The sequence below is a fragment of the Vulpes lagopus genome, chromosome 20 (genome assembly GCF_018345385.1).
Source record: "Vulpes lagopus strain Blue_001 chromosome 20, ASM1834538v1, whole genome shotgun sequence".
Lineage (NCBI taxonomy): Eukaryota > Metazoa > Chordata > Mammalia > Carnivora > Canidae > Vulpes > Vulpes lagopus.
Window position 1 is genome coordinate 9,950,020 of NC_054843.1, and position 27,639 is coordinate 9,977,658.

The 27,639-nt window shown below is 46.4% G+C and overlaps 1 protein-coding gene across 2 annotated transcripts in view; it reads left to right on the forward strand.

Moving 5' to 3' along the window:
* The window catches only part of RUNX1 (RUNX family transcription factor 1), a 248,880-nt gene extending 228,810 nt beyond the window's left edge, over positions 1–20,070 (forward strand). For both annotated transcript variants that reach the window (XM_041735227.1, XM_041735226.1), the window contains 2 exons: positions 12,609–12,770; positions 19,285–20,070. In XM_041735227.1, coding sequence (XP_041591161.1) covers positions 12,609–12,770; positions 19,285–19,760 — 638 coding nt within the window. In that variant the 3' untranslated portion in view covers positions 19,761–20,070. The remainder of the gene's footprint in view (positions 1–12,608; positions 12,771–19,284) is intronic.
* The last annotated feature ends 7,569 nt before the right edge of the window (positions 20,071–27,639 follow it).

Sequence of the window (27,639 nt, forward strand, 5' to 3'; positions counted from 1 at the left end):
GATGAATCTGACTTTATTAGTTTATGTCCTTTGTTCAGAGCACCAGGGATGAGCTTGTGAAAGCACACACGGCTCTTATCTTCAAAGCTCTCCTTTATGCAGCAGAAGTGCACCTCAGCAACCTGTGTTATTAATCTATGGCAGTCCCAATTAGTTCACACCAAGGTCAGTCCTTTGGGGTGTGCAAACTGGCTGCAGACTTAAGTGAACTAGCTCCTCTTGAGCAGAGCTCCGTGAAGGTCGGGGAGAAGGCGGCCGGGGAGGAATCAGACAAAAGGGGGTTGCCCGCTCCGGCAGAAGTTGAGAGCGACTCCCCCACGCTCACAAGCCAAAGAAACCCAGTTATTCTAAAGAACTCAAAACTCGCATGGGAACCTGCCACCGAATGAGGAGACTGTTGGCCTTTCTTCACCATCTTGCTCTGATGGCAGATATCCTAGTGCTTTTGCAGTTGTTGGAGCATAAAGAGAAGCGCTAAGAGAGCCATTTCTTGGAGACTTTTGATGAATGGAGAAGCCTTGAGCTTAAGAAGTAGAGTGAACGCTACTCCTCCAAAAAGGTGTCTGTGAAAAAGAGAAGCCAGAGCTGGTGGGTCGGTGGCATGTTGAGTTTCAGGAACGAAGGATGCTGCTGAGCTCACGGTGGCCCGTCCTGCTGTGTCTCGGAGGAAGACAGTACATCCGTGAATCCTAGGTGTCTCCAGGGGCGGGGGGAATGAGGCCCCTCTTATATGAAAAGAAATAGGTATCCTGGGACTGCCATCATTTCCAGGCCAACTGAACTGGCAGTGCCCTTTAAGAGGAAGAAGTTCATTGTCTTGCCGCATAGTATTATGGAAGATCTGAGCAGTGGAGGTGAAGGGACGGCTGGGAACCACACCAGGCCTGCTGCTCCCTCCAGGCGCACACCGAGTTTTTGGGCCCAGCCAAAGGCAGCATGCTAGAGGAGGTGCAGAAGGGGCAGTTCTCCTGGGGTGCTGGCTTCCTGGCTCCTGCTGCTGGGAATTCCCGGAGCCGGCCCCCACCAAGTGGGAAAGGAAAACAAGAAGCGGGTGCAGGTAGAGGAAGAAAAGGCACGGGGGACAGCACAGCCGGCAGTGAGCGTGGGGGGAACAGGAGAATGCTGAAGCGCGCACCGAGCCAGGGGTTTATGGAAGGAGGCCAGGCGCTCCAGCTTGGCGCACTCACCCCACTCCCCTTGGAGCTGGGAGCACGGGATGCAAGCTCTTAGAGGAGGCGCTGCTGCCACTCGGTGGGCGTCCCCCCTGGGAAGGTGAAGGACAGTGCATTCTCAATTTGCAAAGCTCAGCTTCTGGAGTTCTGTGGTGTGGCCCGCGGGGTGAGATGTGGCATGTGGCCGCCACGCAGCCACCTCGGCAGAGCGGCTGTGGTGCTCCCCCTGAGAGGCTGGTGCTCGGGGGGGAGGGAGGGCTGCTGTTTCCCCTAGCTAACCTGCTGGAACCTCACACATGCTCACTGTGAGACCACATTACCCCTGGGGAAGGGCTCAGGGGCATTGTGCACCTCACAGATGGGGAAACTGAGTCTCCAAGGGATTAAGTCATTGCCCCAGCACACAATCACTGAAGGGTGGGTCAGGGCCTCTCTCAATCTCTCAAACTCCCAAACTATGCTCTTGCTCAGGCCCTTGTGACTCGCTGAGGGACAGTCCCAGGCCGTGGTTTCCAAATCCTGGAAATGTTTGGGGGTAACACAAACCCAAGGCTAGTTAAGCGCCCTTCCGGGTTCCCTGCGGTGCTCTCTAGATAGCGTCTTGTGCTGTGTTCTTGCTTCCCCATTCGGATGGCTCCCGATTTTATTAGAATGCCGTGCTTCGGAGTTTGCTGCTTCAAACCAGAGGGTCTGGCTGAAAAATCCAGAAAGGATGCGTTAGAGCCCGTGCCACATGGGAGCCGGGGACACAGAGGCTGCTTGAAGGGCTTCAGCCACTGTTCAAACAGTTGTGACTTGATAAAACCACAAAATCTCGGGTGGCAGCTGGGAGAAAGCACAGCAGGAGAGCCACGGTCGGGCTGGTGGGGAGGGTGGCCTCCTGGTACCTCTGCCCCGCGCGACCTCTGTGTCTCCCACCAGGGACCTGTCTGAGGCAGAGGGCTGGGCGCCCCAGAGCTGGATGGAGTGGCCTCAGAGGAAGCCAGGCTGCGCAAAATGACATGACGTTGTGTGCCGGGCCCCGTTCTGAGCTGGGCCCAAGAGCGTGTCCTCCAATACTGACAGCTCACAGGGTAGGGGTCAGTCGTCCCGCCGCCCTTGAGACCCCAAAGCTAGGCCACCCTGGGGCATTACAAGGATCCTAGGAAAGCTCGGCCACGTTACTTAATAGGAGCTGCCCGAGAGATGGCGCTTACTGAATCTGCTTAGTCAGAGAGATCGCTGATGCCCCTCTGGGAAGTCCTATGGGCACCCCCACCCCCATCACCACTGGGCCTCCTGTGGCTTGGCTCTGACAGTCCCCTGCCCTGTGCCACGGGCCAGTGATGCTCAAACCTGCATGGTCCCCTTTATGACACGTGCTACCCCCCTGGAATGTTCCGTGGGAAGATTCCGCTTCTTTAGCCATGGGCAATCCCAGGTGATGCCGTGCCTCCCCTGCTTGGCTTGTAGCTTCCCTCTTTGAGGGGCCTGTCATTTGTTTCCTGCCAGTGAGGGTCCTCGTTCTGCGTCAGGAGCCTGATCCCAAGCCAGAGGCTGCCCGACACTTCCCAGCTGTTGACGCCGTGTTTCCGGCTCTTCCCTCTCCAGGAGCTGCGAAGAGGGCAAGGGGGCTAGGGAATGAGGGGATGGGAACAGAGAGCCATCCTCGCCCTCCGCGTTTTGAGGTTTTCGTTGGGGGAGAATGGAAGGACGGAAGGAAACGAAGAGGGCAGCCGTGGAACTGCGCCGGCCCACCTGGAGCATCAGCGCAGGAGAGCGTGCTCAGGGCAGAGGCCAGAGTGCGAGCGCAGGAAGATCCTTCCGGAAAAGGAGTCTGCGGTGGATGTTTGTTCAACGCAGCACAGGGCAACAAGGGAGGGCAGAGGAAGGCCAGGAGGTGCCTTCTGTTCCCTCAAAACCGTGATTCCCTCCAGCCCATGGGAATCGAAGGCTCGTCGCCCGCAGAGAACAGGAGGTGTGCATCCACACGCCCGGCTTTTCTAGAAGCCAGTGACTTACCCCCAAGCCCTTCGTCAGAGACAACTGTCCGGAGTCCAGAACCCTTTTCCAGACGCGCCTCAGACGGATGGGGCTGAGGGGAGAGGCCTCATGGCAAGAGTTGAACTGTTTCCCCTGGGAAGTGTCTGGCCGCTCTAATGAGGCCCGGCACTTTGCGTTTATAGAGGCCTTTCATCTGTGGCTCTCAAAGCTGCTCCACAAACATTAATTAACTCTCACACCTGTGAGGCAGGTGAGGCTCGGTGCCCCCATTTCTAGAGATGAGGAAACAGGTTTGGAGGGGAAGAGGGCTGTGGTGAGCCGCCGGCCTTCTGCATTCCCAGCGCCCTGAGCGCAAAGCCACGGGGCCTCCCCGGGCCCGGCTCCGGATGGGGGACCCGGACTGCGCGTGGTGGAGACGTGGCCACGCGGCCCCCTTCTTCCCTCCCGCAGGCAGCCTGCCACCTCCCAGGCCCCGCCATCCGGACAGGACCCCTCAAAACCCTGAAGGCCTTGAAAACGCAGCATCCCCAGGCGGGTCTCTGCCCGGGCTTGGTGCTGGATGCTTCCCTCCGGAGTAATTGCTGGAACAATGAATTCGTCTTAGCCGTACATGACTAACCAAGAGGTCTGTAGCCGGCAGAGACAACGGTTGGCAAATACCAGAGCTATTTCACAACCTCGCTTTTTCCAGGATCCAAAGCTGGTAGGAGCTGACTCACATCATCATGGGGTTTCACTGATAGCTCGTCCCGCGTCTGCTACCTGGGCGCGCTCCTAGGCGGCTGCTTGCCCTCCCTCTTGGGCCCTGTTGCCTTCGGACTCCCTGCCCTGGAGGTCGGAGGAAATGGCACCGAAGGACACTGCGACTTCCCGGGGAACGCCTCCGTCCCAGCTGGGAAGGCCCCAGCGCCTGGGGCCGCAAAGGCCAACAGCACAGGGCTCTGAAGGTAGCAGCAGAGCCTGGGGTGGGGAGGGGAGCAGCCTCTGGTGTGCAGGGGAGCCCAGATCCCCCCTCCCAAGGGTCCCAGACGGGGAGATGCAAGCCACCACCGGGCCCGCCCTGACACATCACCCTGGAAACTGACTCACATCTCTGAGCCCTGAGTCATATCCTGTTGTGCGTTTGGAGGCATCCAAGAGGGCATTATACCAGCTACCCAGGACTGAGGTGAATCTGAAGGGCACCCTGGGAACTACCCTGCCGTCTTCCAAACAGAAAGAGGGGAAAAAAAAATCCTCTGGGGAAAAAAACCCAGGATGGCCCCGAGGGTTTATATGTTCACCAAGCAGGTTTGGCTCTTTTAAAAATAGACGCTGGGGCCCCGTGACATACATAACTGTCTGGTCTCTGTTTTTAAATGGCTCTGAAAGGTTACCAAAAGGTCGCATCTTTTAAAGATATCAGCTGAATAGCCAAAGAAAGGGCCTTCTAACTATAACAGCCACGCCACGGAGCCGCCAGCCTCCTCCTGGTCCCGGCCCGGGACAGGATGCCTCAGCTCAGGTGGTGCTGCTGGGAATCCGGGTTTGGGGGTGGGCGTTAAAGACCCCAGAGAGGCAGATGGCCAGAAGTAGAGGGGTCTCTGGCCAGGCTCTCCTGGGTGGCCTGGCCGGGGCCTGACGCCAAAGGAGGATGTTTTAAACTTTTCAAAGAACAGCTTTTGGTTTTGTTGATTTACTTCGTCACTTTCTCGTGCGACACCTTCTCTGTTACTTTCTATTTCGTTGATTTCTACTTTACTATTTATTATTTCCTTTCCTCTGCTTGCTTTTGGTTCATTTTGCTCCTTTTCCTCCACTTTCCTAAGCTAGAAGCTTTGACTATTGATTCTGGATCGTTCTTCTTTTCTAATATATGCATTCAATGCTATACATTTCCCTCTAAGCACTGCTTTTGCTACGTTCCAGAACTTGTGGTAAGTTGGATTTTCACTTAGCTCAAAATGCCTTTTAATTTCCCTTGAGACTTCTTATCTGACCCATGGGTTACTTAGAGGTGTGTTGTTGACGCTCCAAATATTTGTTCTAGCTAACTTTCTGTTTGTTTGGTTTTTGTTTTGTTTTTAATTTTTATTAATCCATATGATCTGAGAATATACTTTATACGATTTCTGGTCTTTCCAATTTGTTAAGGGGTATTTAATGGCCCAGAATGTGTACTGTCCGGATGGATGTTCCTTGTGAGCTTGAGAAGAAAGTGTATTCTGCTGTTGTTAAATGGAATCTTCTATAAATGTTAATTACATCAAGTTTGTTGGTAGTACTGTGTAGGTCAAAACACCCTAATTTTCAGCCTGCTTGATGTATCAATTACTGAAAGAGGGGCATTGACGCCTTCAACTAAGTGTATTTTTCTATTTCTTCTTGTAGTTCTAAGTTAGTTTTTGCCACATGTTTTTTGACATGTTGTTAAGTGCATACATGTTAAGGATTGTTACATCTTCTTAAGAGAACTCTCATCATCATGTACTTCCCCTCTTGATCTCTGAAAATTTTCCTTCTTCTGAATTGTTTTGTATTAGTTTTTTTTTTTAAGATTTTATTTATTTATTCATGAGAGACACAGAGAGACAGGCATAGGCAGAGGGAGAAGCAGGCTTCTCAAGGGGAGCCCAACGAGGGACTCGATCCCAGGACCCCGGGATCACACCCTGAGCCGAAGGCAGATGCTCAACCACTGAGCCCCCCAGGCGTCCCAGTTTCATATTAAATTAATATAGCTACTCTGCCTTTCTTTTGGTTAGTGTTAGCATGGTCTTTCTGCGTCTCTTTACTTTCACCTGAAGTCTTTATATTTCAAGTAGGTTCCCTGTAGACAACATACATATGGGCCTGGAGATTAATTCACTCTGACAATCTCTGTCTTTTAATGGGTGCTTTTAGAACATTCATACTTAAAGTGATTATTGGTATGATTGCATTCATAGCTACCATGTTTGTAACTGTTTTATATTTGCTTACTTGTTCTTTTTTCTCCTCTTTTCTCCAGTTTAATGGAGCATTTTATATGATTCTGTTTTATCTCTTCTCTTAGACTATCAATTATACCTTTTTAAAAAATGTTTTTAGTGTTTTCCCTAGAGTTTGCAAAATATATGTATAATGAATCTAAGTCACCACTAAGTAAGACTACACCACTTCTTCCTTCCCATTCTGTCATTACTCCCATTCATCTCATTTACCCATATGCTGTGTTCACCCAATACGTTATTCCCTCTATTATCTTTTTAAACACAGTTATATTTTGGATCAACTAAGAGTAGGAAAAATAAGACTTTATTTTTACCTTTTCTTATTCTTTCTCTAAAGCTCCTCCTTTCTTTGTGTCAATTTAATTTCCTGTCTTATATTTTCCTTTCCCTTGAAGAACTCCTTTTAACATTTCTTGCATGTCAGCTCTACTGGATAAATTACTTCAGTTTTTGTTTGTCAGATGATGTCTTTATTTCTCCTTCACTGTTGAGGTATAATTTTGTAGAATATAGATTTATAAGCTGGTGGCTTTTTTTTCTTTAAACACTTGAAATATTTACGACACTCTTTTTGCTTGTATGGTTTGTGAAGAGAAGTTGGAAGTAATTCTTATCCTTGTTGCTCCCTAGATAAGGTGTTTCTGTAGATTATTTGTATTTACCTTCCTTGGTGTTTTCTGAGCTTCTTGGATCTGCGGTTTGGTGTTTGTCATTAATTTTGGAAAATTATTGGCCATTAATACTTCGAATATTTCTTCTACTCGGTTTTCTTTTATTTTTCCTTCTGAATTTTCTCCTATGTATATGTTAATACCTTTTGAAATTGTCCCAGAGTTCATGGATGTTATGTTTTGGGTTTTGCTTTTTGTTTGCTTAGTTTTCTCTTTCTTCTCTTTACCTTTTGGTTTGGGAAGTTCTATTAAAGCTCATTGATTCTTTCCTCAGCCATATCCAGTCTGTTGTTGTTGAGCCCATCGAAGGCATTTCTCATTTCTGTTATAGTGTTTTTCATTTCTAGAATTTCCTTTTGTTTCTAAGAGTTTCCATCTCCCTACTTACATCACCCATCTGTTCATGCATGCTGTCTCCTTTTTCCGTTAGAGCCCTTAACATATTAATCATAATTAAATTCCCTGTCTGGTAACTCCAAAATCTATGTCATTTCTGAGTCTGGTTCTGCTGTTTGTTGTATCTCTTCAGACTGCTTTTCTTACTTTTTGGAACGCCTTTTCATTTCCAATTTGAAAGCTGGACCTGAGGGGTACCTGGGTAGTTCAGTTGGTTAAGCATCCAGTTCGTGGTTTTGACTCAGTTCAAGATCTCAGGGATTGAGCCCCAAGTTGGGCTCCATGCTGAGCACTGAGTCTGCTTAAGGATTCTCTCTCTCCCTCCCTCTCAGTCCCTCCCCCTGCTCTCATGCTCCCAATATCTCTATCTCGCAAATAAATAAATAAATCTTAAAAAAAAATAAAGCTGTATAGTATGTATCAGATGATGGGAATGAAAAGAAATAGGCCTTCAGTGTGATATTTTATGTTCATCTAGCTAGGAGCTGGGCTGTGTTTCATGTTTACTATAACTGTGGACGCCAGAGGCTTCAAATTCCTCTAATGCCCTTGTTTTTGTCTCTCTTGTTGTCTTTGGACTTCCCTAAGAACTCTTCCCTAAATAGTCTCTTTCAGCCATAACCCACTATTATTATACTGGATCCCATGAAAACTTGGAGGAGTTCCTGATGCCAATCTCATGAAAATGTCCCCACCCCAATTCCCGTACACACCCACAAGACTGCAGCCCCCTAGAAGTTTCTTATTCTCACAGTAGTCTAAACTCAGCCTCCAACAGTTTATCAAAATTACAAGTATTCTGACCAGTTTATGACTCCAGCAGCTTCTGCTCCTGGTACATAGACCTCCATGTGATTTTCTGTATTTACCTGCCTCTCAAGACTTCAGGATGGCAGTTTGCCTACAGTCTCAATTCTCTAATAGATCTAAGAAGAGTCATGGATTATCAGTTTGCTCAGCTTTTTTCTTGTAAAGATGAGAGTGGTGACCCCCACGCTTTTCGCATTTCAGAGCTGCAAATGGCAGGGCCATTTTTCACTCTGGAGACTTTTTGATAATGCTGCATCAAAAAGTGAAGGCATTCTACTTTCTCGTTTAGTGATGTATGCCATGGATCCCTCTAAGTTCACCACTAGCCTCCGCTCCACCTTATCCCCAACTTCCCCCTTCTTGGACCTTGTTTCAAATGGAAGGGAGAGGGATCTCTGTTTTACCTATTTTTTTGGATGATCAGAATGCTGAAAATAATCCATCACAAAATTACTTCAGTAAAGTGGCTGCATCAAAACATTATGGGGGATCCCTGGGTGGCTCAATGGTTTAGTGCCTGCCTTCAGCCCAGGGCGTGATCCTGGAGACCCAGGATCGAGTCCCACAACAGGCTCCCTGCATGGAGCCTGCTTCTCCCTCTGCCTGTGTCTGCCTCTCTCTGTCTCTCTGTCTCTGTGTCTCTCATGAATAAATAAATAAAATCTTTAAACACACACACACACAAAAAAACCCACACACGCAAAAAACAACAACAACAACAACAACAAAAAAAAAACACCAGTATGTACCCCGAAAAAAAAGCAGGACACAGAAAGGCTCAAATTTAAATTTTCTGATCCAGTCCTTTTCTTAATAGAAATGTGAACTGGTTGAGACTGGATCCTTGTCTCCTCTATCCTTACCTGAAATCTCGTTTCTTGCCCTTTACCACTTAATCTCCTGAGCCCAGTTCCCCTCCAATGCTGAAGAACAGCCGTCAAGCCCTTTATCAGTGAACAGCGTGGTATTACCTGAGCCTCACCCTGGAGCAGGTGTGTGTGGCCTTACCAATAAATATCAGATAAATCCCTTGGCATGGATTTATTTTTCTTCTTAATAATATAATCATAAAAATTAGTCAGACTTATTGAGCATTTATTATGGGCAAAAACTGTATTACTTGCTTTACATATAGCTTATCTCACTTACTCTTCACTACTACCATTTGAAGTAGGAAAACTATGAATCAGAGAAAATAAGTGATTTACTCAGGGTAAAGGAAGAGTTCAGAATGAAGTGCTTTCCCTAGGTTTGCTCCTTGCAGAGGCAGAACGGAAGTATAATAAATGCCATTAGGATTATCTCTAATGTGGGAACAACTGTCTGCAAGTCCAGGTTAGGCAGATAATCTATCAGTTCACCTGAATACAGGTCCCCCACTCGCTGTACCCTAAAGGCAAAGACTATAATCCATTCACTACTGAGTCCCCAAAACAGTGACCCTAGTAAAGCAAAAATGCTCTTTGGCAACAGGAATGAAGGAGGATGTGAATAACTTCGTGAGCCTGTGAATGAATGGATGAACTTATTAATGTGAATAAATGAATAAATGTAGGAACCCTCAGCATGATGATCAGTGCAATAGGAAGAAACTTTTCCAAGCATCATCTACTCCCAGGATCTTCATTGATATCAGACTAGAAGCTCCAATGGGGCAGGGACTACATTGGTCTTATTCATAAGGCTATTCCTAGCTAAGTTGGCACATGCGTGGCACATACTAAAATTTCAATAAACTTTTGTTCTTTTTGATGGACTGACTTACCAGAGGCACTTCCATCAAGAACAAGTAGCCCTACTCTCTGGAGAATGGCAGACAGTGGTTCTCTTCTCAGCCTATGGCTTCTTTTCTGGATAACTCCCGTCTTATCCTTACCTACTTCTTCTTCCCAGAAATCGGTATACTTACTGTTACAAGGACCATTCTTCACCCCATACTTCCACCTGAGGCTTTCTTAAATCTGATTAGCATACAAGTTAAGCCGAGAAACACTGTATAGAACCGATTCGAATTAGAATCCTGCACTGTTACTATTGGAAGGGGCTTGGAGATCATGTCTTTTCAGAGATGAGAATGAGGATGTATAAACAAGTGGTCCAGGCTCACCGCAAAGACAAGCATAGAGGCCACTTCTGCCTCTCAGTCCAGCGCTTGGGGTGGCCCACAGCACTACCATTTCCATAGCTGCCTTCATGTGTTCGTGTTGGCCCCATCAGAGCAAGAATGGTAACTCAACAGTAAACTCAGCATACACCATATCATTGTTTTTTGTTTTATTTTGTGCTTTGGTTTTTTATCAATAATACACGCAGAATTAGAAAACACCCAAAAACCAGACATGAGAAGCTCGCCATCACCACCTTCTGGCCCACCACTGGCAATGAATCCAAAGGCAGCTCAACTACCATCACATGAATGAAAACTGATCACACAGGGGTCTTTGGGGTTTTTAGTGCTATCCCTCCCCTAACACTGGAAAGCTAAGTTGTGATGTGAAGCAAGAATGTTGAATATAAAACCCTGTGTTAAAAAAAAAAAACAATCACAGAACTTGGACTTTAATCATAAAGATCATTTTACCAAAGCATATTTTTAAAAGGCTGTGAAACATTATGCAACGTTTGCATGGTTTAATTATGAGTTTAGAAAAGCCTAGCACAACTTTTTCACTACAGTAAAACATGACAGAGCATGAATCATGGCATAATACTTTATGCTTACTGTGGTTTTAGACACAGGGTTAGGGGTGCTGGGCTGTCTACACAGCGAGCCATGAATTACTGAACCGCAATTCACACCCCAGAGGGCTTTATGACAATTATAAAACCTCTTTTGTTTGCTTCTTAAATGATTAAAATATTTGACTACTATATATTCACCTAGCAAATGTGTATATCTAGGATATATGCATGTCTTACAAAAATATCTGAGCCTGTAGTTTATTTTTCACTTGGAGCAAAATACTTGTAGTAATATGGGAATATTGAACAATCAGCTATTGCTCCTTGCTTTCGATTATTGGAAACATTATCACTGGTGAGGCTGCGCGGAATCTTTGACTGTAGTTGATCATTCATTTCCACTGAGTTTAGAATGGACCAGCTCTCTTATGCTTTGCCTTCTGTTCAAATTCTCCAAAGTAGAGAATGGAACAAGGACCTTTCCTTAATATTAGATTTCAGAGATTCTAAGTTAAAATATTTGTCCAGATTTTTCCAACTTAAAAACTGAGTTATTTTAAAGAAGAGAAAAGAAAGAAATCGATCCATATGAGGGAAAGTGGGGAGGGGCAGGCAGAAAAAGAGGGAAGGAAGACCTGGATCATCAAACCCAATTCGGTTATCCATTCACTCTGACGGCTTCAGATAGAAACGGCAAACCTGAACTGCTGGAAATGAAAAGCCCCTGGAGGAACCAGAACTGAATATTTTATAACAAGAATAACTCACTTCTTTATGTCCTGGCACATACACAGCCTGCATGCAGTATTTTCCTGAGGAACATTGCTCTTTCTAGATTCACCCCCAGCTGCATGCAGCCCTGGCTGTGAAGAACTCTGGGAGCCAGCGTAGTTCGCTGTCACCTTAGTGGTCCAGAGAGAAGGTGGGACCCAAAGAGAAAAATCAGTGTTTAGCCCTAAAGAAATGGAAGGCTATCTTGTGGTGAGACTGTGTTCCATTTAACTTTTCTTACACATATTGCCTAGGATCAGAGGGTTTGTTTGGTTTCTTCTCCTTTTCATCTGCAGTGTGATGCTTTTGAAAACAAAGACTCCTATGAATGCTGGAGTCAAATTCACAAAATCCTTTTTACCTAAATCTTCTGAAGTCAGAGTTTTGTCTCTTCTCTCTCCCAGTCCTCATTTAATGGCCATCTATAAAATACTTGCTCAACATTCTGCCCTTTAAACGTTGCAGACGTGAGGTCTTGAAAAGGTGCGGGACACCTGTCGGTCTGGGTTGGTAGAGCCAGCTCTCTACTGCTGCGCTTGTGAACTAGTCCTCAGACCTCATCACCAGCCTCTTAGTCGGATCTTCTTTTCTAAATTCCTTGGGAGGGGATTCACCTAAATAGATGATATTTAAAAGCCCTTGGGGTATTTTTGCCAAAGGTACCAAAACAAACAAACAAAACCAAAACTCTGTGTTCTTTCTTGCTTACTGAGTACAGATGGATAGATGATCCACCTGAGTTTATAAAATGTTTCTGAGGATGAAAATTGTCTCTTGGTAAAGCTGAAACTGTCTGGGCAGTTGATACATGCTATAGTTCAGTAGGTAACGTTAACACTTCTACCTGGAAAGCATATTCAACTTCACCCCATCACTATTAGCATGATTAAATCAGATCTTTGGAAGGAATAGTTATGAGAGGAAAATATTCAAGAATCCCACATAGACTATATTTCAGTATCTCTGTGGAGAAGGGGATGGAAATCATCAAACAAAAGCAAATACTTGGACTTACTAAACACTGGTCAACAGGCCACAGGCACGTATAATATATATTTAAACAAAGAGGATCAGCTTTTAATTAAAAGACTTTTTTTTTTCTTAAATCCCACCCCACTCTACATATGACTGACCTGTCTGATTCTCTGCAGACACAAGGCAGATCCAGCCATCCCCACCATGGTCCTATGATCAATCCTACCAGTACCTGGGATCAATCGCCTCCCCTTCCGTACACCCAGCAACACCCATCTCACCTGGACGGGCCAGCGGCATGACAACCCTCTCTGCAGAGCTTTCCAGTCGACTCACAAGTAAGCTGCTTGAACCCACCCTTTGCAGTCAAGCTAGAGTGGAAGGTTCGAGAGACTGGAGATGCGTAAAGGGGTTGGTCGTTTGGGGGGTAAAAACCGGTTTAAAGACAAGGTTGTCTAAGGCCCGTGCCCATTCACTGATTTTTCCTGACACCTAGGGACAGAGATTATGAATGTGAAGGCAGACGTGGATTCTTTGGGCATCTGGGGGCTGCTCACATGTGGCAGACAAAGGCAACAGCTGGAGTGTTAATAACATAGCAGGCCAAAGGAATCAGCTTCTAACTCAGATGGGGCTGTCCCATCTGATGGTGGCGAGCGTTCACAGGTCATGTGAACAAAACCCTGGCGTACCTATGGAATGGGAAGCGGCTACACCCCAAAAAGAGACATTTCGAACTAAGAGCTGTTCATACCAGATTAGGGGAACAGAATGGAAAGCTCGGGTGTCGTGGTTAGCATAATTGTTGTTAATACGAGCTCATTAAATATTAGTCATTTAACCTATGAGACCTTTGGGCTTGGCACTCACCTATGCTCGTGGGCAGGGAATTGGAGTTAGAGAAAATTTTCTTTGTTGAAAGCAAAAGGAGAAACTCCCTGTTTGGAGCTTTGAAATTGGAGCTGGACCAAACTGTGAAAATACTTCAGAGAACTTCAGCATTATGAAGCCTGCAGACACACACTTCGTTATGTGTGGGGAGGAGGGTGGTTGTTTTTGCTTTTCAGCTCTTGAGATCAGATTATAGTAGATTAGGGGGCAGGCAAAAGGGCAGAGGTGTCACGTCTGCCATTCTAAATGTTGTATAATGTGGTGTTTTCCAAATAGTTGTGATTACTTGAGATTTCACTCAATGCTTTGGCCTCTTCCCAGAGCTTCTCACCAGCACCACCACTGGCATCTGGGGCCAGAGAATTCTTTGTTTTGGGGGGCTGTCCTGTGCACTGCGGGGTATTCAGCAGCATCTCTGGCCTCTAGATGTGGCAAGAGGCCCCCTCCTCCACATCAAGACAACCAAAAAATGTCTCCAGACATTGCCAAATATCCAGAGGGCCAAACCTGCCCCCCAGTCGAGAACCACCACCTTTGAGTATTCTTAGGTACCATACAGTAAAATGGGAAAGACAACTGAGTTGCCCACTTTTTGTATTAATGCCAACATTTCCAGGGCACCTGCTGGGCTGCAGAATTGAGGAAGTTGCATAAGGATTATGACGTCTGTCCAGTGTGTTGTTTCAGAAATTCTGTTTCCTCAGACCAAATTGATTCCAAAGGCACTTGTCAACTTTTATTGATTCTTCTCCGTGGCACTGCTTTGCTCGCTGCCTCTAAAACAATTACTGTTTTCCTTGGTTATGTGCCTACTGTGGGTCCCTTGGAATTTATTACGTAAGACTTTTAATTTGGTCAGCACCCAAGATACGCACCTTATACTTTCCAGAGCTCTAGGGGGGCAGCTGCTCCAACTGACCAGTGTTAAGATGTGAGGGCAACTTTTTTTTTTTTTTTAAAGGAATCAGTCATGTGCACTCCCAAGTCTCCCATGTTCTGTTACACTTCTGAACAACCAGGACCTCAATTACCCAAGGAGTAAGGAAGGACGTTTTGTGGCATTGAGGGTGTAAAGTACACAAAAGTCACGTCCCATTTCAGCACCCAAAAATGATCCTCCCTTGTCTTGGAGGGAGGGCCAGAGAGAATTCCAGATGAGCTTTCCCCAGTGGCAGAGAAAGGCATGGGAGACTGCTCTTCCACTTGGCAGATCTCCCTCTGAGAAATCAAGCCCGGAGTGCGGGCCTGAGAAGCGTTGTCATATGCCTGGGGGCAGTAGGGGGTTGCGACACATAAAAGAGAAGTGGCTGCCCGGCTGCCAGCTTTGAGAACCTGACACTGCTCTGCGTCTGCTTTTCCTTTTAATCCCGCCCCAGAGCTCTGTGTTCTGGCCCACACCCCAGCCCCCAGCCCCACCTGGACTTCCTTCTGCACGGGGGACTTGCGCTCTGTCTCTTTCTCTCTTTCCTTTGCAGACAGTCTCCACACCTTGTCTGAAAAGACATGTCATCTAGAGGTTTTCCTTTATTTTTTTTTCTTTAAAAAAAAAATTAATGTTTAGCTGCCAACCTGGGCGACAGACAGCATGCATTAATCTGAGTCATGCAAAAGATCCTTTTAAGGCAGCCATTATCTGCTCAGGCTGTTTAATCCTTTGGGGGCCAGTGGGAGGGGCTGAGGTAGGACAGCTTTCATCCATGTCAAGCTGCAGAACGAACACTTGAGCTGTCATGGCAAATATTTAGCCCCATCAGTGGGGAAACATTTCCAACTAAAATACCTGAACCTCCTAATCCCTAGATTTCCTACCCTTTAAAAGCTCCCTGTGAACATCGGGGGTCTCCACCCCCACACGCTATTGAGTAAGGGGGCCCCGGGCCCAGCCAAAGGGACAAATGGGCTATAGACAGGTGGGGTGAATGGTGCATGACAGTGGGGCTTGGTAGGAAATGTCGGACTGGACATAAAAATGAAAACAAATATATGTGAATAGATCATTTGAATCGGAACATAATAAAGGGCTGAAGCCCTTTTATTATCAAAATGTGTAGGAAAACTATTTTGACCAAATGGACGGTCTTGCGTCGACTGGCACTGGTACCACGTAGACAGGAGCATCACAAGCAGTATTGGAGATCTTTCAGATATCCTGCCCACAAGTGAAAGAACTATTTTCCCCTGACAGCTGAGACCATAACATCATTCCATTACTTATGTCCGTGACCAGCCGCGGACTCGCTCGGGATTACGGTAACTTGGTGCCATCACCACATTACCACGTAGTAGCTGGAACAGACTGGAGAGCATGTCCAGACATCACCATGAAACAGGGTGACCTTTCATTCATTTTCCAGTGGATTCACCTTTTTGTCTCAGGGCAAGTGAAGCAAGAGGAATCATGGGCGGAGTCATTAATTTGTGTGCAGAGTATTGCATCAGATGCCAACAAATTGATTGTATTTGCCTAATGCTCGTCCTCCTACCTCGGCTTTTCCCTTGACTATAGAAATCTAGCTGGAAAAATGGAATCAAGCTTCCTGTCACAGCTCTCTGTGTGAGCAAAAACAAGTGACACAGAGCTTGCTCACAGACCGCCCCAGTAAGCGGGCAGGGACACACTGTGTGGAATGAGGTGCGGCCTGGCTTGAGGACGAGCTAGAGCGTGGCCGTGGAAGGGCAGCCCTAGAACCACTGTCAGTTTACAACGTTTTCCCTGCCCACATGTCTGCCTGGCTTTGAAACGATTAACAGGAATGTTTGTTTGAAAGTCAGACTCCTGGTTTCCTCATTAGCAGAGAGATTGGCTGCAGACTTTGGTTGTTTCTATAAACTTTAATTACCTCTCTGATGAGGACACATTCACCCCAAATTTATAGAAGAGTTCGGAGAGAGGAAAGGGAAGAGCGAGGGGGGAGGAAGAGAGAGAGAGAGAGAGAGAGAGAGAGAGAATGGGAGGGAGGGAGAGGGAGGGAGAGGGGGAGGGAGGGAGAGAGAGAGAGAGAGAGAGAGAGACAGGCAGCAAGAGAATGAGAACACTAGCTCTCCCTGCTGGAATAATAGGCTTGAAATATGAGGAAGTTGATCAACCCCGGATGCCTTCCAAAAACAGATTAATCCACCCTGGTAGCTTTCCTTTCAGAGCAAACTCTTGGCTCTGTCAAGCTTCTCTATGGGCCTGAACACAAAAGGACACAGACCACATGCCATCCTGAGCTTGGGAGTTATTTTGTATGTTAATTTGAGAGCTTACAAATTTTAAAACATTTAATTCTTGCCTCTGCTGTCTTTGGGGTTTGCTGTTGTAAAGACTATGGTCCTGGCCCAGTCATTTAATGAATAATTCTGAGGAACAGTTACTCCCCGCCCCCCCCCACAACATTCTACATCTACAGTGGTGGTTCTCAGTGTGGCGCAGGGGGATTGGACACCCCCCTCCCTACCCCCAGAACATTTGGCAGTGTCTGGAGATATTGTTAGCTGTCACAATGTGGGGTGTGGGGGCACTACTGACATTTGGTGGGCAGGGGCCAAAGATGTTGCCAAACAACCTACAACGCACAGGACAGCCCCCCACTGTTCCAACAAATTACTATCTGGCCCAAAATGTCAATAGTGTAACTGCTGAGAAACCAATCTACAGGACACAGGGAGCACTTCATAGGTACCCAAACCCGCTAGTGGTTCCCAAGGGCAGCCTATAGTTAAGAAAAATGCAGAAGGATGCAATGAAGGCCAAAGCCAGTTTTGGAAACCATAAATGCACAATCCTAACAAAATGAGTTTTCTAGACAAAGCTCTGCCATTCCTGATGCAACTTCAACATGTGCAAAAATGCAGTAGATAAATCAAAGCCCTGAGGCCATTTGTGTTAACAAATCAATGAACCACGTGTGAGAGAATACCAGGTGAAACTGGGGCTATATTTTTCTAAAAATGTGGAAGCAGTCTAAAGGTACACGTGAGGGAGGAAGAGTGGTGCTGATAGTCATTGACATTCACACGGTCACTACTACAACATGCATTAGGTGGAATCATAAGAAATTGCCAGGGTTTTTTTTGTTTTTTTTTATAAATTTATTTTTTATTGGTGTTCAATTTGCCAACATATAGAATTACACCCAGTGCTCATCCCATCAAGTGCCCCCCTCAGTGCCTGTCACCCAGTCACCCCGTCACCCCCACCCCCGGCCCTTCTCCCCTTCCACCACCCCTAGTTCGTTTCCCAGAGTTAGAAGTCTCTCATGTTCTGTCTCCCTTTCTGATATTTCCCACTCATTTTTTTTGTTTTTTTTTAAGATTTTATTTATTTATTTACATCAGACACAGAGAGGCAGAGGGAGAAGCAGGCTCCCTGTGGGGAGCCCAATATGGGACTCGATCCCAGGACCCCTGGGGTCATGCCCTGAGCTAAAGGCAGACACTCAACCACCGAGCCACCCAGGCGTCCCCAGAAATTGCCAATTCTTAATTATCTGAGACCTACAGAAACAGCAGTTTCCTATGATACAACCTAAATACTATGTATAATGTACTACAGTGTTTTATACATTAACACTATAACACAGGGGATCCCTGGGCAGCTCAGCGGTTTAACACCTGCCTTCAGCCCAGGGCATGATCCCAGAGTCCTGGGATCGAGTCCTGCATCGGGCCCCCTGCATAAAGCCTGCTTCTCCCTCTGCCTGTCTCTCTCTCTCTCTCTCTCTCTCGCTTTCTCTGTCTCTCATGAGTAAATAAAATCTTAAAAAAAAAAAAAAAACCACTATATCACAGTATCATGTTACATGTGATATATTCTATTAGTATTAATCTACTGATGCATCCATTACATTAATATCATATACTTTTACGATTTACACGTTATAACTATATTAATATCACAGTTTACATTTCTATCCATGTTGGCACATTAATATGTTGATCATAGAGGGCTGGCAAACGCTTTCCTGTGAAGGGCCAGGCACTAAATCCCTCAGCCTTTCCGGGTCCTATAGGGTCGGCCTGTGGTCGCCCTGTGTCAGGACTACTCCCCCGCACTGCGGCGGTGCCTCCAGACCAGCGACCCTGGCACCTCACACAACGAGTGAGGCTCATTCCAACGACACTTCACCAACAGCCACTGATAAGTAGAATCTCACCTTTTCCACGTCAGGAAAATTACTTTTGACATTTTATTTAAATTCACTTTACCTTGGGCAGCCCGGGTGGCTCAGCGGTTTAGCACCTGCCTTCGGCCCAGGGCGTGATCCTGGAGACCCGGGGTCGAGTCCCGCGTCGGGCTCCCTGCGTGGAGCCTGCTTCTCCCTCTGCCTGGGTCTCTCATGAATAAATAAAATATTTTTTAAAAAAAATTCACCTTGCCAACATGGAGTAGAACACCCGGGGCTCACCCCATCACGTGCCCTCCTTCAGCGCCCGTCACCCAGTTACCTCACCCCCTCGCCCACCAACCTCTCCACAGCCCTTTGTTCCCCAGACTCGGAGGGGCCTCTCACGGTCTGTCTAGGTCAGGAAATACTCTTCTTTTCACTTTTTTCAACCACGTATTAGAGGCGCTCATTCTCAGCTCGGTGGCGACCGAAGCCGGGTGTGCCAACCCCGTCATGGCCTCGACCTTACCCGTGCCGTATCCACGGATCTATTCTGTGTCACGGCGCAGTGCTTCACATTCTAGAGCCCTGTAATGCCCTGAGCCTACACGCCTCACGCGACCGCGCGCCCCGCAGGCGCAGCGCCATCACTGCAGACCCTCACAGCCCCTCGGCGCCCCCTAGCATGCTGGGTAGGCGGCCTCCCTTCCGGGCCGGGCCAGCGGCATTCTGGGTAACCCGGCCGTGGGCGGGGCTGTGGGCGGGGCCGTGGGCGGGGCCACGCGCGGGAGGGGCGGGGCCTCCCTCGCTCCCTCGCTCCCGCCTCACGCTCTTTTCTCACCTGTTCCCCCCTCCACCCCCACCCCTGCAGCGGCGCCCGACCTGACGGCCTTCGGCGACCCGCGCCAGTTCCCCGCGCTGCCCTCCATCTCAGACCCTCGCATGCACTACCCCGGCGCCTTCACCTACTCCCCGACGCCCGTCACGTCGGGCATCGGCATCGGCATGTCGGCCATGAGCTCGGCCACGCGCTACCACACGTACCTGCCGCCGCCCTACCCCGGCTCGTCGCAGGCGCAGGGCGGCCCCTTCCAGGCCAGCTCGCCGTCCTACCACCTGTACTACGGCGCCTCGGCGGGCTCCTACCAGTTCTCCATGGTGGGCGGCGAGCGCTCGCCGCCGCGCATCCTGCCGCCCTGCACCAACGCGTCCACGGGCTCGGCGCTGCTCAACCCCAGCCTCCCGAACCAGAGCGACGTGGTGGAGGCCGAGGGCAGCCACAGCAACTCGCCCACCAACATGGCGCCCGCCGCGCGCCTCGAGGAGGCGGTGTGGCGGCCCTACTGAGGGGCTGGAGCCTCGGCGGCGTCGGCGTCGGCGTCGGCGTCGGCGTCGGCGTCGGCGTCGGCGGGGACTGCGCTCGGGGTCTCGCCCCGCCCCCGCCCCGGCCCCGCCCCGCTGCGCCCCCTGCGCCCCCTGCGCCCCCGGGGCCCTCGGCTCGCCTCCTCCCAACCTGACCCCACCTGGGGCTGGCTGCCCGCTTCGCCAGCGCGGACGCGTCCTAAGGCAAAACAGGAAGATTCCCGGAGGGAAACTGTGAATGCTTCTGATTTAGCGATGCTGTGAATAAAAGAAAGATTTTATACCCTTGACTTCACTTTTTAACCAAGTTGTTTATTCCAAAGAGTGGAATTTGGGGTGGGGGGGGGTGGGGGGGGTGGGGGCGGGGAAAGGCAACTCCTCCTGTCTGGTATCTAATTTCATATTTTTTAATTTTCTTTTCCAGCACCTTATAAATTGCAAAATGCGTATTTGCATTTGGGGTGATATATACATATATACATATATGTGTGTGTATATATATATATATATATATATTTGAGCTTGCTTCCTTCTTGCTTTGACAATTGAAAGAAATATGATTCCTTTTTCTGTAAGTTTTATTTAACTTTTTCTTTTGGACTTTCGTGTGGTTGTTTTGTTGTTTTTCTTTTTTTTTTTTTTTTCTTTTTTTTTTTTGAGAAACAGCTACAGCTTTGGGTCATTTTCAACTACTGTATTCCCACAAGGAATCCCTAGATATTTATGTATCTTGATGTTTAGACACTTACTTATGTGTTGATACTTTTTTATTATTTAAATGTACTTATATTAAGAAGAAAAATATCAAGTACTACATTTTTTGTTTTTTTTTTCGTAGTAGCCAAAGTTCAATGTATCACATTGAAGAAGGCTGGGGGGAAAAAAGGGGGTGGGCAATGTGATGACTTGGTTATCTAAATATTGTTTACATTAAACTCCCTTTCATGTTAATCAAACGAGTTGGTAGCTAATGCAGCAATGTTTTTAATACGCTTTTTAGATACTGAGGGTCACTTGAAGGATCTGAAGTATGGAATTTTTTGCCAAGCTCAACCAAGGGTCTCCTATCTGACTCCCTCCCTTTAAACAGAGAAGGTCAAGTCTGGTTCCAAGGAGGTTCAGGAAGATGCCAATGATTGCACCTCTGGAGAGGATTTATTTTCTGCCTAGGGGTTTGCTCCCTCCACGGGCTCTTGATAATTTCAGACATGCTTTGTTACGAATGAATCCAAAGTAAGCTATGTGGAAGAGCAGAATCCACATGGAAACCAAATGAATGGATTTATGGGTTCCTTAACTGCCCCCTCCTGGAGTAGTAAGGAGATCGTCTGAATCCAGAGTTCAGATTTTTTAGCTCCAAGAAAATACTCCTATTTGATACAGTACCTGTTCATGGATGCAGAACAAAACTTGTGGCTGTCCCCCAAGGCTGGGAGTGGAAGAAACTAGACTGGATGCCTTTGATGCCTGAAGGTCTCCAGCTGAATTTTCGTAGGGTGGGCCCAGAAGCAGACCCGAACAGGATAGTTTTCCTCTGTGTGCCTCATGGAGTCACCTGGGAAAGCACTGTCCCACCTGTGCCGGACCCCATCCCATGCTGCTCGTTCACCACCCATCTTTGCGTTGCTCTCACCAGGCTGAGACCCTACCTAATGGGGTATGTGCACTTTTATCCGTGCATCAGCATGACAGGAAAGATTCATGTCACTGCTGCCCATGGCTACAATTCAAAAGTATCCAATGTCACTGTAAATTTTATGGCACTATTTTTATTGGAGAATTTGGTCAGAATGCAGTTGTTGTACAACTCGTAAATACTAACTGCTGATTTTGACATATGCGTGCTCAAAATGATCTGGTTGTTATTTAACGTACCTCTTGAATTAGTTGAAATTATTTCAGGTCAACTCTGAAGAGTATTTGAAAGCAGGACTTCGGAACAGTGTTTGATTTTTATTTTATAAATTTAAGGATTCAAATTAGAAAGATCTTTGGCTGCAGGCAGCAAAACAGCTGGTCTTATTTAAAAACAACTTGTTTTTGAGTTTTCTTATATATATATATTGATTATTTGTTTTACACAGATGCAGTAGCACTTTGGTAAGAAAGAGTAAAGCAGTTTGTGTTGTCAGGTCATTCTTATCTAGAAAAGAGCTAAAACGAATCCTGGAGAAACTACGTATATTCATTTCCATTTTAGACATGATTCTTTCTCCACGATTCAACTTGACGCTTTATTCTGTGTTACATTTTTGCAGCAAAATTACCCTTAAATGTCAGCAAATTTAAATTTTTTTTTATTTCTGAAAAGGACCTTTAGCCCCTTGACCCCAAATCGAACTTAAGTGTTCTTTTCAGCACATGTTGCCATATCTGACCTGACAAAATGTTGGGGGAAAATGAAGGAAAAAAATTTTCTATTTTTCAGTTCATTTCTGGTACCTGAAGATACTCCAACTCAAAACCAGCCTAATGCCCTAGAAGGGGATCAGATAATACTTCACAGTGAATCTCCACTCTCAATGGCATGGTATGAGGAGGGCGTGTCACTTTGTTGTAGACCTACTGGTTTGGCCATTCAGTTTCACAAACCCTCACCAGCATAGGTAGTACCTAATAGTTCCAGAAAAAACTAAAGCAAACGTTAGCTGTTTTGGAGATAGGCCTCACGTCACACTTAATGCTTACCACCACCACCACCACCACCCCCCCCCGAAAAATTGCATTCATTGCCTTCAGGTAAATTAAGGTGGTCCTTTAATCAAGGAGACCCTTAAGCCAATAATGTAACTGGATGTATCTGGGAGCATTGGTCCAAGAGAACAATTAAATAAGCCATTTCTACTGCTTGTTCATGCCTTTATTTATAATTTTAACATGGACATGTATTTTAATTCTTTTTGGTTTACTCACTATATTTCTTATATGACTTATATTTCTTATATGACATATTTCTTTCCTTCTCTGGACCCCTAATATCTCCCTCTGTTTCTCTTCCCCTCCCTCCGCCAAATCTCTTTTCACTCCTCCATCCTCTCACTTTATATAAGGAGACAGCACACACACCCCTAAGTTCACACCAAATGTCCAGAAGCGAGGAGCTACAACTATTGTCCAGAACAACAGTTCCCCTCCCTTTACATAAAGGAGCATGGTGAGTCAGCCTTTCTCCTGCTCGTCGTGGGTTTCTTCCAGCAGAACAGAGACATTGCCAACCATTTTGGATCTGCTTGCTGTCCAAGTGCAGCAACAGAAGCCTTCCTGGACAAATTACAATCAGTGAGTTAATAGACAGCCTTTCTGCTGCCTCGCATTTCTGTGCAGATAAACAGAAATGCTCTGATTGGAAAGGAAATGAATGGTTTCACTCAAAAGTCCTGCAATTTAGGATTGCAGGCTTCTGTCCTGAAAGACCTGCTTCCTTTAGGACATTCCGTCCTGGTGATTTTTTTTGGTTTTGGTGGGTTTTGTTTTCTGGGAGTACAACATGTTTGGGGTCTTTTATACACGAAAAATCAGTTATAAATAATCACAGAAAACATTTTTTACATCTGAACAAACCTTTTTGTTTACCTACAGTATACAATCGTTTGGGGTTTTTGTCTTGTTTGTTTGGAGTTTTTTCCTTCCCTTTAGCCAGATCAGTATTTATGAGGCTGATCATTTGGTATTTTTTTTTTCCTTCCAGAAGAGTTGCATCAACAAAGTTAATTGTATTTATGTATGTAAATAGATTTTAAGCTTCATTATAAAATATTGTTAATACCTGTAATAACTTTTTTTCAATTTTTGTGTGTGTTTCTAAGGACTTTTTCTTATGTTTGCTAAATACTGTAGACAAAAAAAAATGCTTCTTTCTACTTTGTTTATTTTAGACTTAAAAATGAGCTACTTTTTATTCACTTTTGTAAAGAGCTAATAGCATGGTTCCAATTTTTTTTAAGTTCACTTTTTGTTCTAGGGGAAATGAATGTGCAAAAAAAAAAAACTGTTGGTTATTTGTGCTATTCTGGATGTATAAAAATCAATGGAAAAATAAACTTCCAAATTGAAATGACAGTAAAACACATCTATTGAAAAAGTAACAATGAGAACTGCTGTCCTCCTTGGACAGGCCCCACCTAGTGTCTATTTGTGCAGCAGTTACTGGATCTGTTCACAAAGCATCCTGGAAATTTGTGTGTGCTTTCTTTCTCCCTGGTACTGACATATTGAATACTTCCCGAAAGGGAACTGTCAATCTAGAGGTTTAAACCAGATACGGTATAAGAGAACAGCCCCAGAAGCCCCTCTGCAAGGTGTTTCTAGACAGCACAGGAGAGCAGGCTCTCGGCCGTGTGTGGTCTCCTGCTCGGAGTCAGAGCGGCTCCCCAGCCCCTGCCGGGAGCCTTCCCCTTGCCCAGCCTGTGCAGGGCAGCTGGACTGCTGCTGCCCAGGAACCACTGGAGCCTTACTTTCTTTGTACCACAATTTCTTCTGTAAATCCAATATTATCACTAGTGAATGGCAAATAAACAGTTTGGCAAGTACATACACCATATCACACTGGTGGTGTCTTTTTCTGAGATGGAAGGGCTGGGAAGCCCAAGAAGCCACTGCGACACACAGGAGGACACCGTGAGAGCTCTTCATGGGCTTGCCAGGCTTCAGGCCGACCTTTGTGCCTTCTCCCCTGGTGCGCCTGGCATCCCCTGGCTTCTGAGGCCAGCCTGGCCTCGGTAAAACACAGCCCACCCCTTGGCTCCTGGTGCTGCCTCTTTGGGTATGGAGATAAGTGAAGCATGCTTTAATGCCTGTATAAAAAAATAATAATGATAGTTCAAAAGAACGACGCAGGATTTGCAAACACAGAGCAGAAAGGGTGTCTGTTCAACAGGAGGTCGGTCACCATCCCCAGTTTCCATTTCTTTAAATCGTAGGAGTCAGCCTTGAGTTGTAGTGGGGAGTTCTTTTCAAGTTCCTCCCTCACCACCCCCACTGTGCAAAGCATTATTTGTACTTCAGTCTCAAGACTGTGTGAACCAAGTTGCCTCCTGGCCAAGAGCCACCAGATAACCCTCCCTTCCCAGTTCTTGTCACTGCCTTCTCAGGGTCTTCCATGGTGGGCAGGGTGGCCCCAAAGAAGGTCAGGAACCAGCACATGTGGGATCAAAAGAAATGAATGACTGGAGATGTAATGGTTAATGAGCAGAGGCAGGAAATGGGCGGGAGGATCAGGTTATATGTGTTCAGAAAGGGAGTCTAGTGGGGCTGCTGAGTGTCCCCTCAGGAGCCAGACTGCCTGGCTTTGAGTTCCAGTCCTGTCTCACGCTGGGAAACAAATTAAACCAGTGGCCTAGCTCTTCTCACCTAATAGAGAGAGACACTCATGCTATCAGTTTGGGGATCTAAACAACTTCATACATGTGAAACATGGAAAAAAGTGTTGGCACGTAATACATGCTCAATAAATGGAAATACACAGAACAATACTGCTCATTATTAAGAACGTAAACAGCATCCAATAAAAAGTTAAAATGCTCTCCACTTCTCCCAATCCATGCCTTGCTGTAACTGTTAACTGGCTCGCGTTTGCCATTCCAGACATTCTTCTATACCCATAATATACAGCACATATTTTATCTCACCCATGCAAAAAAGCAGCGTACAATATATATCATTGCACAGCTTTTGCACTTGATATACAACGTGTGTCCTTCAGCCCACTTAGATCTACTTCATTCTTTTTAGTGACTACACTGCATAAATCTGTATGGTTGGACTCATTAGTTTACCCTTTCCTTTCCTGACAGCTGAGGTGACCCCCCGTGTCTTGCTACCACAACAGTTCTCTGTATATATCTTATGACCTCATGCTTGAAATTTTGTCCATTTAAAAGGAACCGCTAGTTCAAAAACGATTTTGCATTTTGACGGATACCTCCAGAATGCTCTTTCAAAAGGTTTTAATGAATTAGATTTCCAGGGTCAGGGCCATGTGCTAGAAAGCAGAAAAAAGAAAGTTGCCAGATAAATGCTTGATTACCACTGTCTGTAGCAGGGTTTCAAACCAGACCTTAGTGCCAGAGAGATTTTGTACCTTCTGAAGTGCATTCCAGAGGAGGAGTGAATTAAAAATAACAACACACACGTAAGTGCTTACTACAAGCCGGGCTCTGGTTTAAGCGCTTCACATACACTAGCTTACTCAATTCTTATAGTGACCCTAAGAAGGTGGAAGGGGGGGGATCGCATTTTTATCCCCATTTTGCAGAGAAGGACTCTAAAGTATAATGAGGTCAAGCAATCCACCCAAGTCCTGTAGCTGTTGGTGGAGAAGCCAGGATATGAGCCCCAGCAGCTTTGGTGCAGAACCCCTCACGCTCCATCACCTTCTAGACTGAAGCTCTGAGCAACATTGACACTCATCAATAACCAAGGACGTGAGTAAACCGTCCTGGGTGGCCTTTGCCTTCAAAGAATGCCTACTTCTCACTAGTCTGAAGAGTGGAAGGGAGAAATGAGTGCATGAGAGTTTCCAGAAAAGGGGGATCCCAAAGGACTTCCAAAGAAATTGTTCACCCTTAGCTCAATGCTCAAGATCCTGGAGAGTTCCAAGTGAAAAGCCTCATCCCTCCAAGACTGAGTGTGTCAGACAGACCCTGGGAGGCCTGGGTGGAAGCCTTAGCCCTAGTCCTCCACTCCTTCTCAGTTCTGCCCTTCATCTATTTCTTTATTTTTAAGTAAGAAACTGTTTTTTAAAGTCCATCTTAGATTTACAGAGGAGTTGAGCAGATACCACTGAGAGTTTCCATCTCCCCCCTCCCATACCCTCTGAAAGCCCGTCCACCAGCACACAATTTCCCCTATGACTAACGTCTTAAACAGACTATGGTGCATTTGCAACAATTAATGAACCAATACTGATACCTTTTTATTAACCAAAGTCCACAGTTTATTCTGATTTCCTTAGTTTTCACCTAATGTCCCTGTTTTCCTGTTTCAAGATACTGCATTACGTTTAGTTGTCATGTCTCCCCAGGCTCCTCTTGGCCGTGACATTTTCTTAGACTTCTCTTGTTTATGAGGATTTTTTAAAATATTTTATTTATTTATTCATGAGAGACAGAGAGAGAGACAGAGCACAAGCAGAGGGAGAAGCAGGGTTCCTGCGGGGAGCCCCATGCGGGACTCAATCCCAGGACCCCGGGATCATGACCTGAGCAGAGATGCTCAACCACTAAGCTATCCAGGTACCCCTATGAGGATTTTTAAAGAGTGCTACTCAGGTATATTGTAGGTCTCCCCTCTATGGGAATTTGCTGTTTTTTCTCATAATTAGACTGGGGTTATGGGTTTTGAGGAGGAAGATGATGGAGGCAACATGCTATTTTTATCATATTTTATCAAGGGTATGTACATTCAGCATGATTTATGACTATTGGCATTGGCCTTGATCAGTCAGTGGAAGTTTTGGGGGTTCTCCTCTGTAGAGTTACCTCCAATCCCTGCCCCCCTTTCCATACTGTGCTCTTTGGAAGGAAGTCACTACACATAGGACATGTTAAGAAACGAAGAATTATTCTCTCTCCCTTCAGGAGGCAGGAGTCCTTGCTGAAAACACCAGCAGCCAGGTGGCTCCTGGCATAGAGTATTCTCTCTGTTCCAGAGAGGACAGGCACCTCCCCTCCTGCTCAGTGCATGAGCTCCTGGTCTCTGCCCCCTTCAGCCTAGACAATCCAACAGCTCAGATTTCTAGAAGCAGGTCCACGTTGCCTAGTCATTTTGGGTCCATTGTCTGTGTTCAAAGCCAAGTTTTCCTTCACCCTTTACCTTCAGATGATGCTGATGAAGTCCTGACCAAAGTATCCAAATGTGGCTCAGG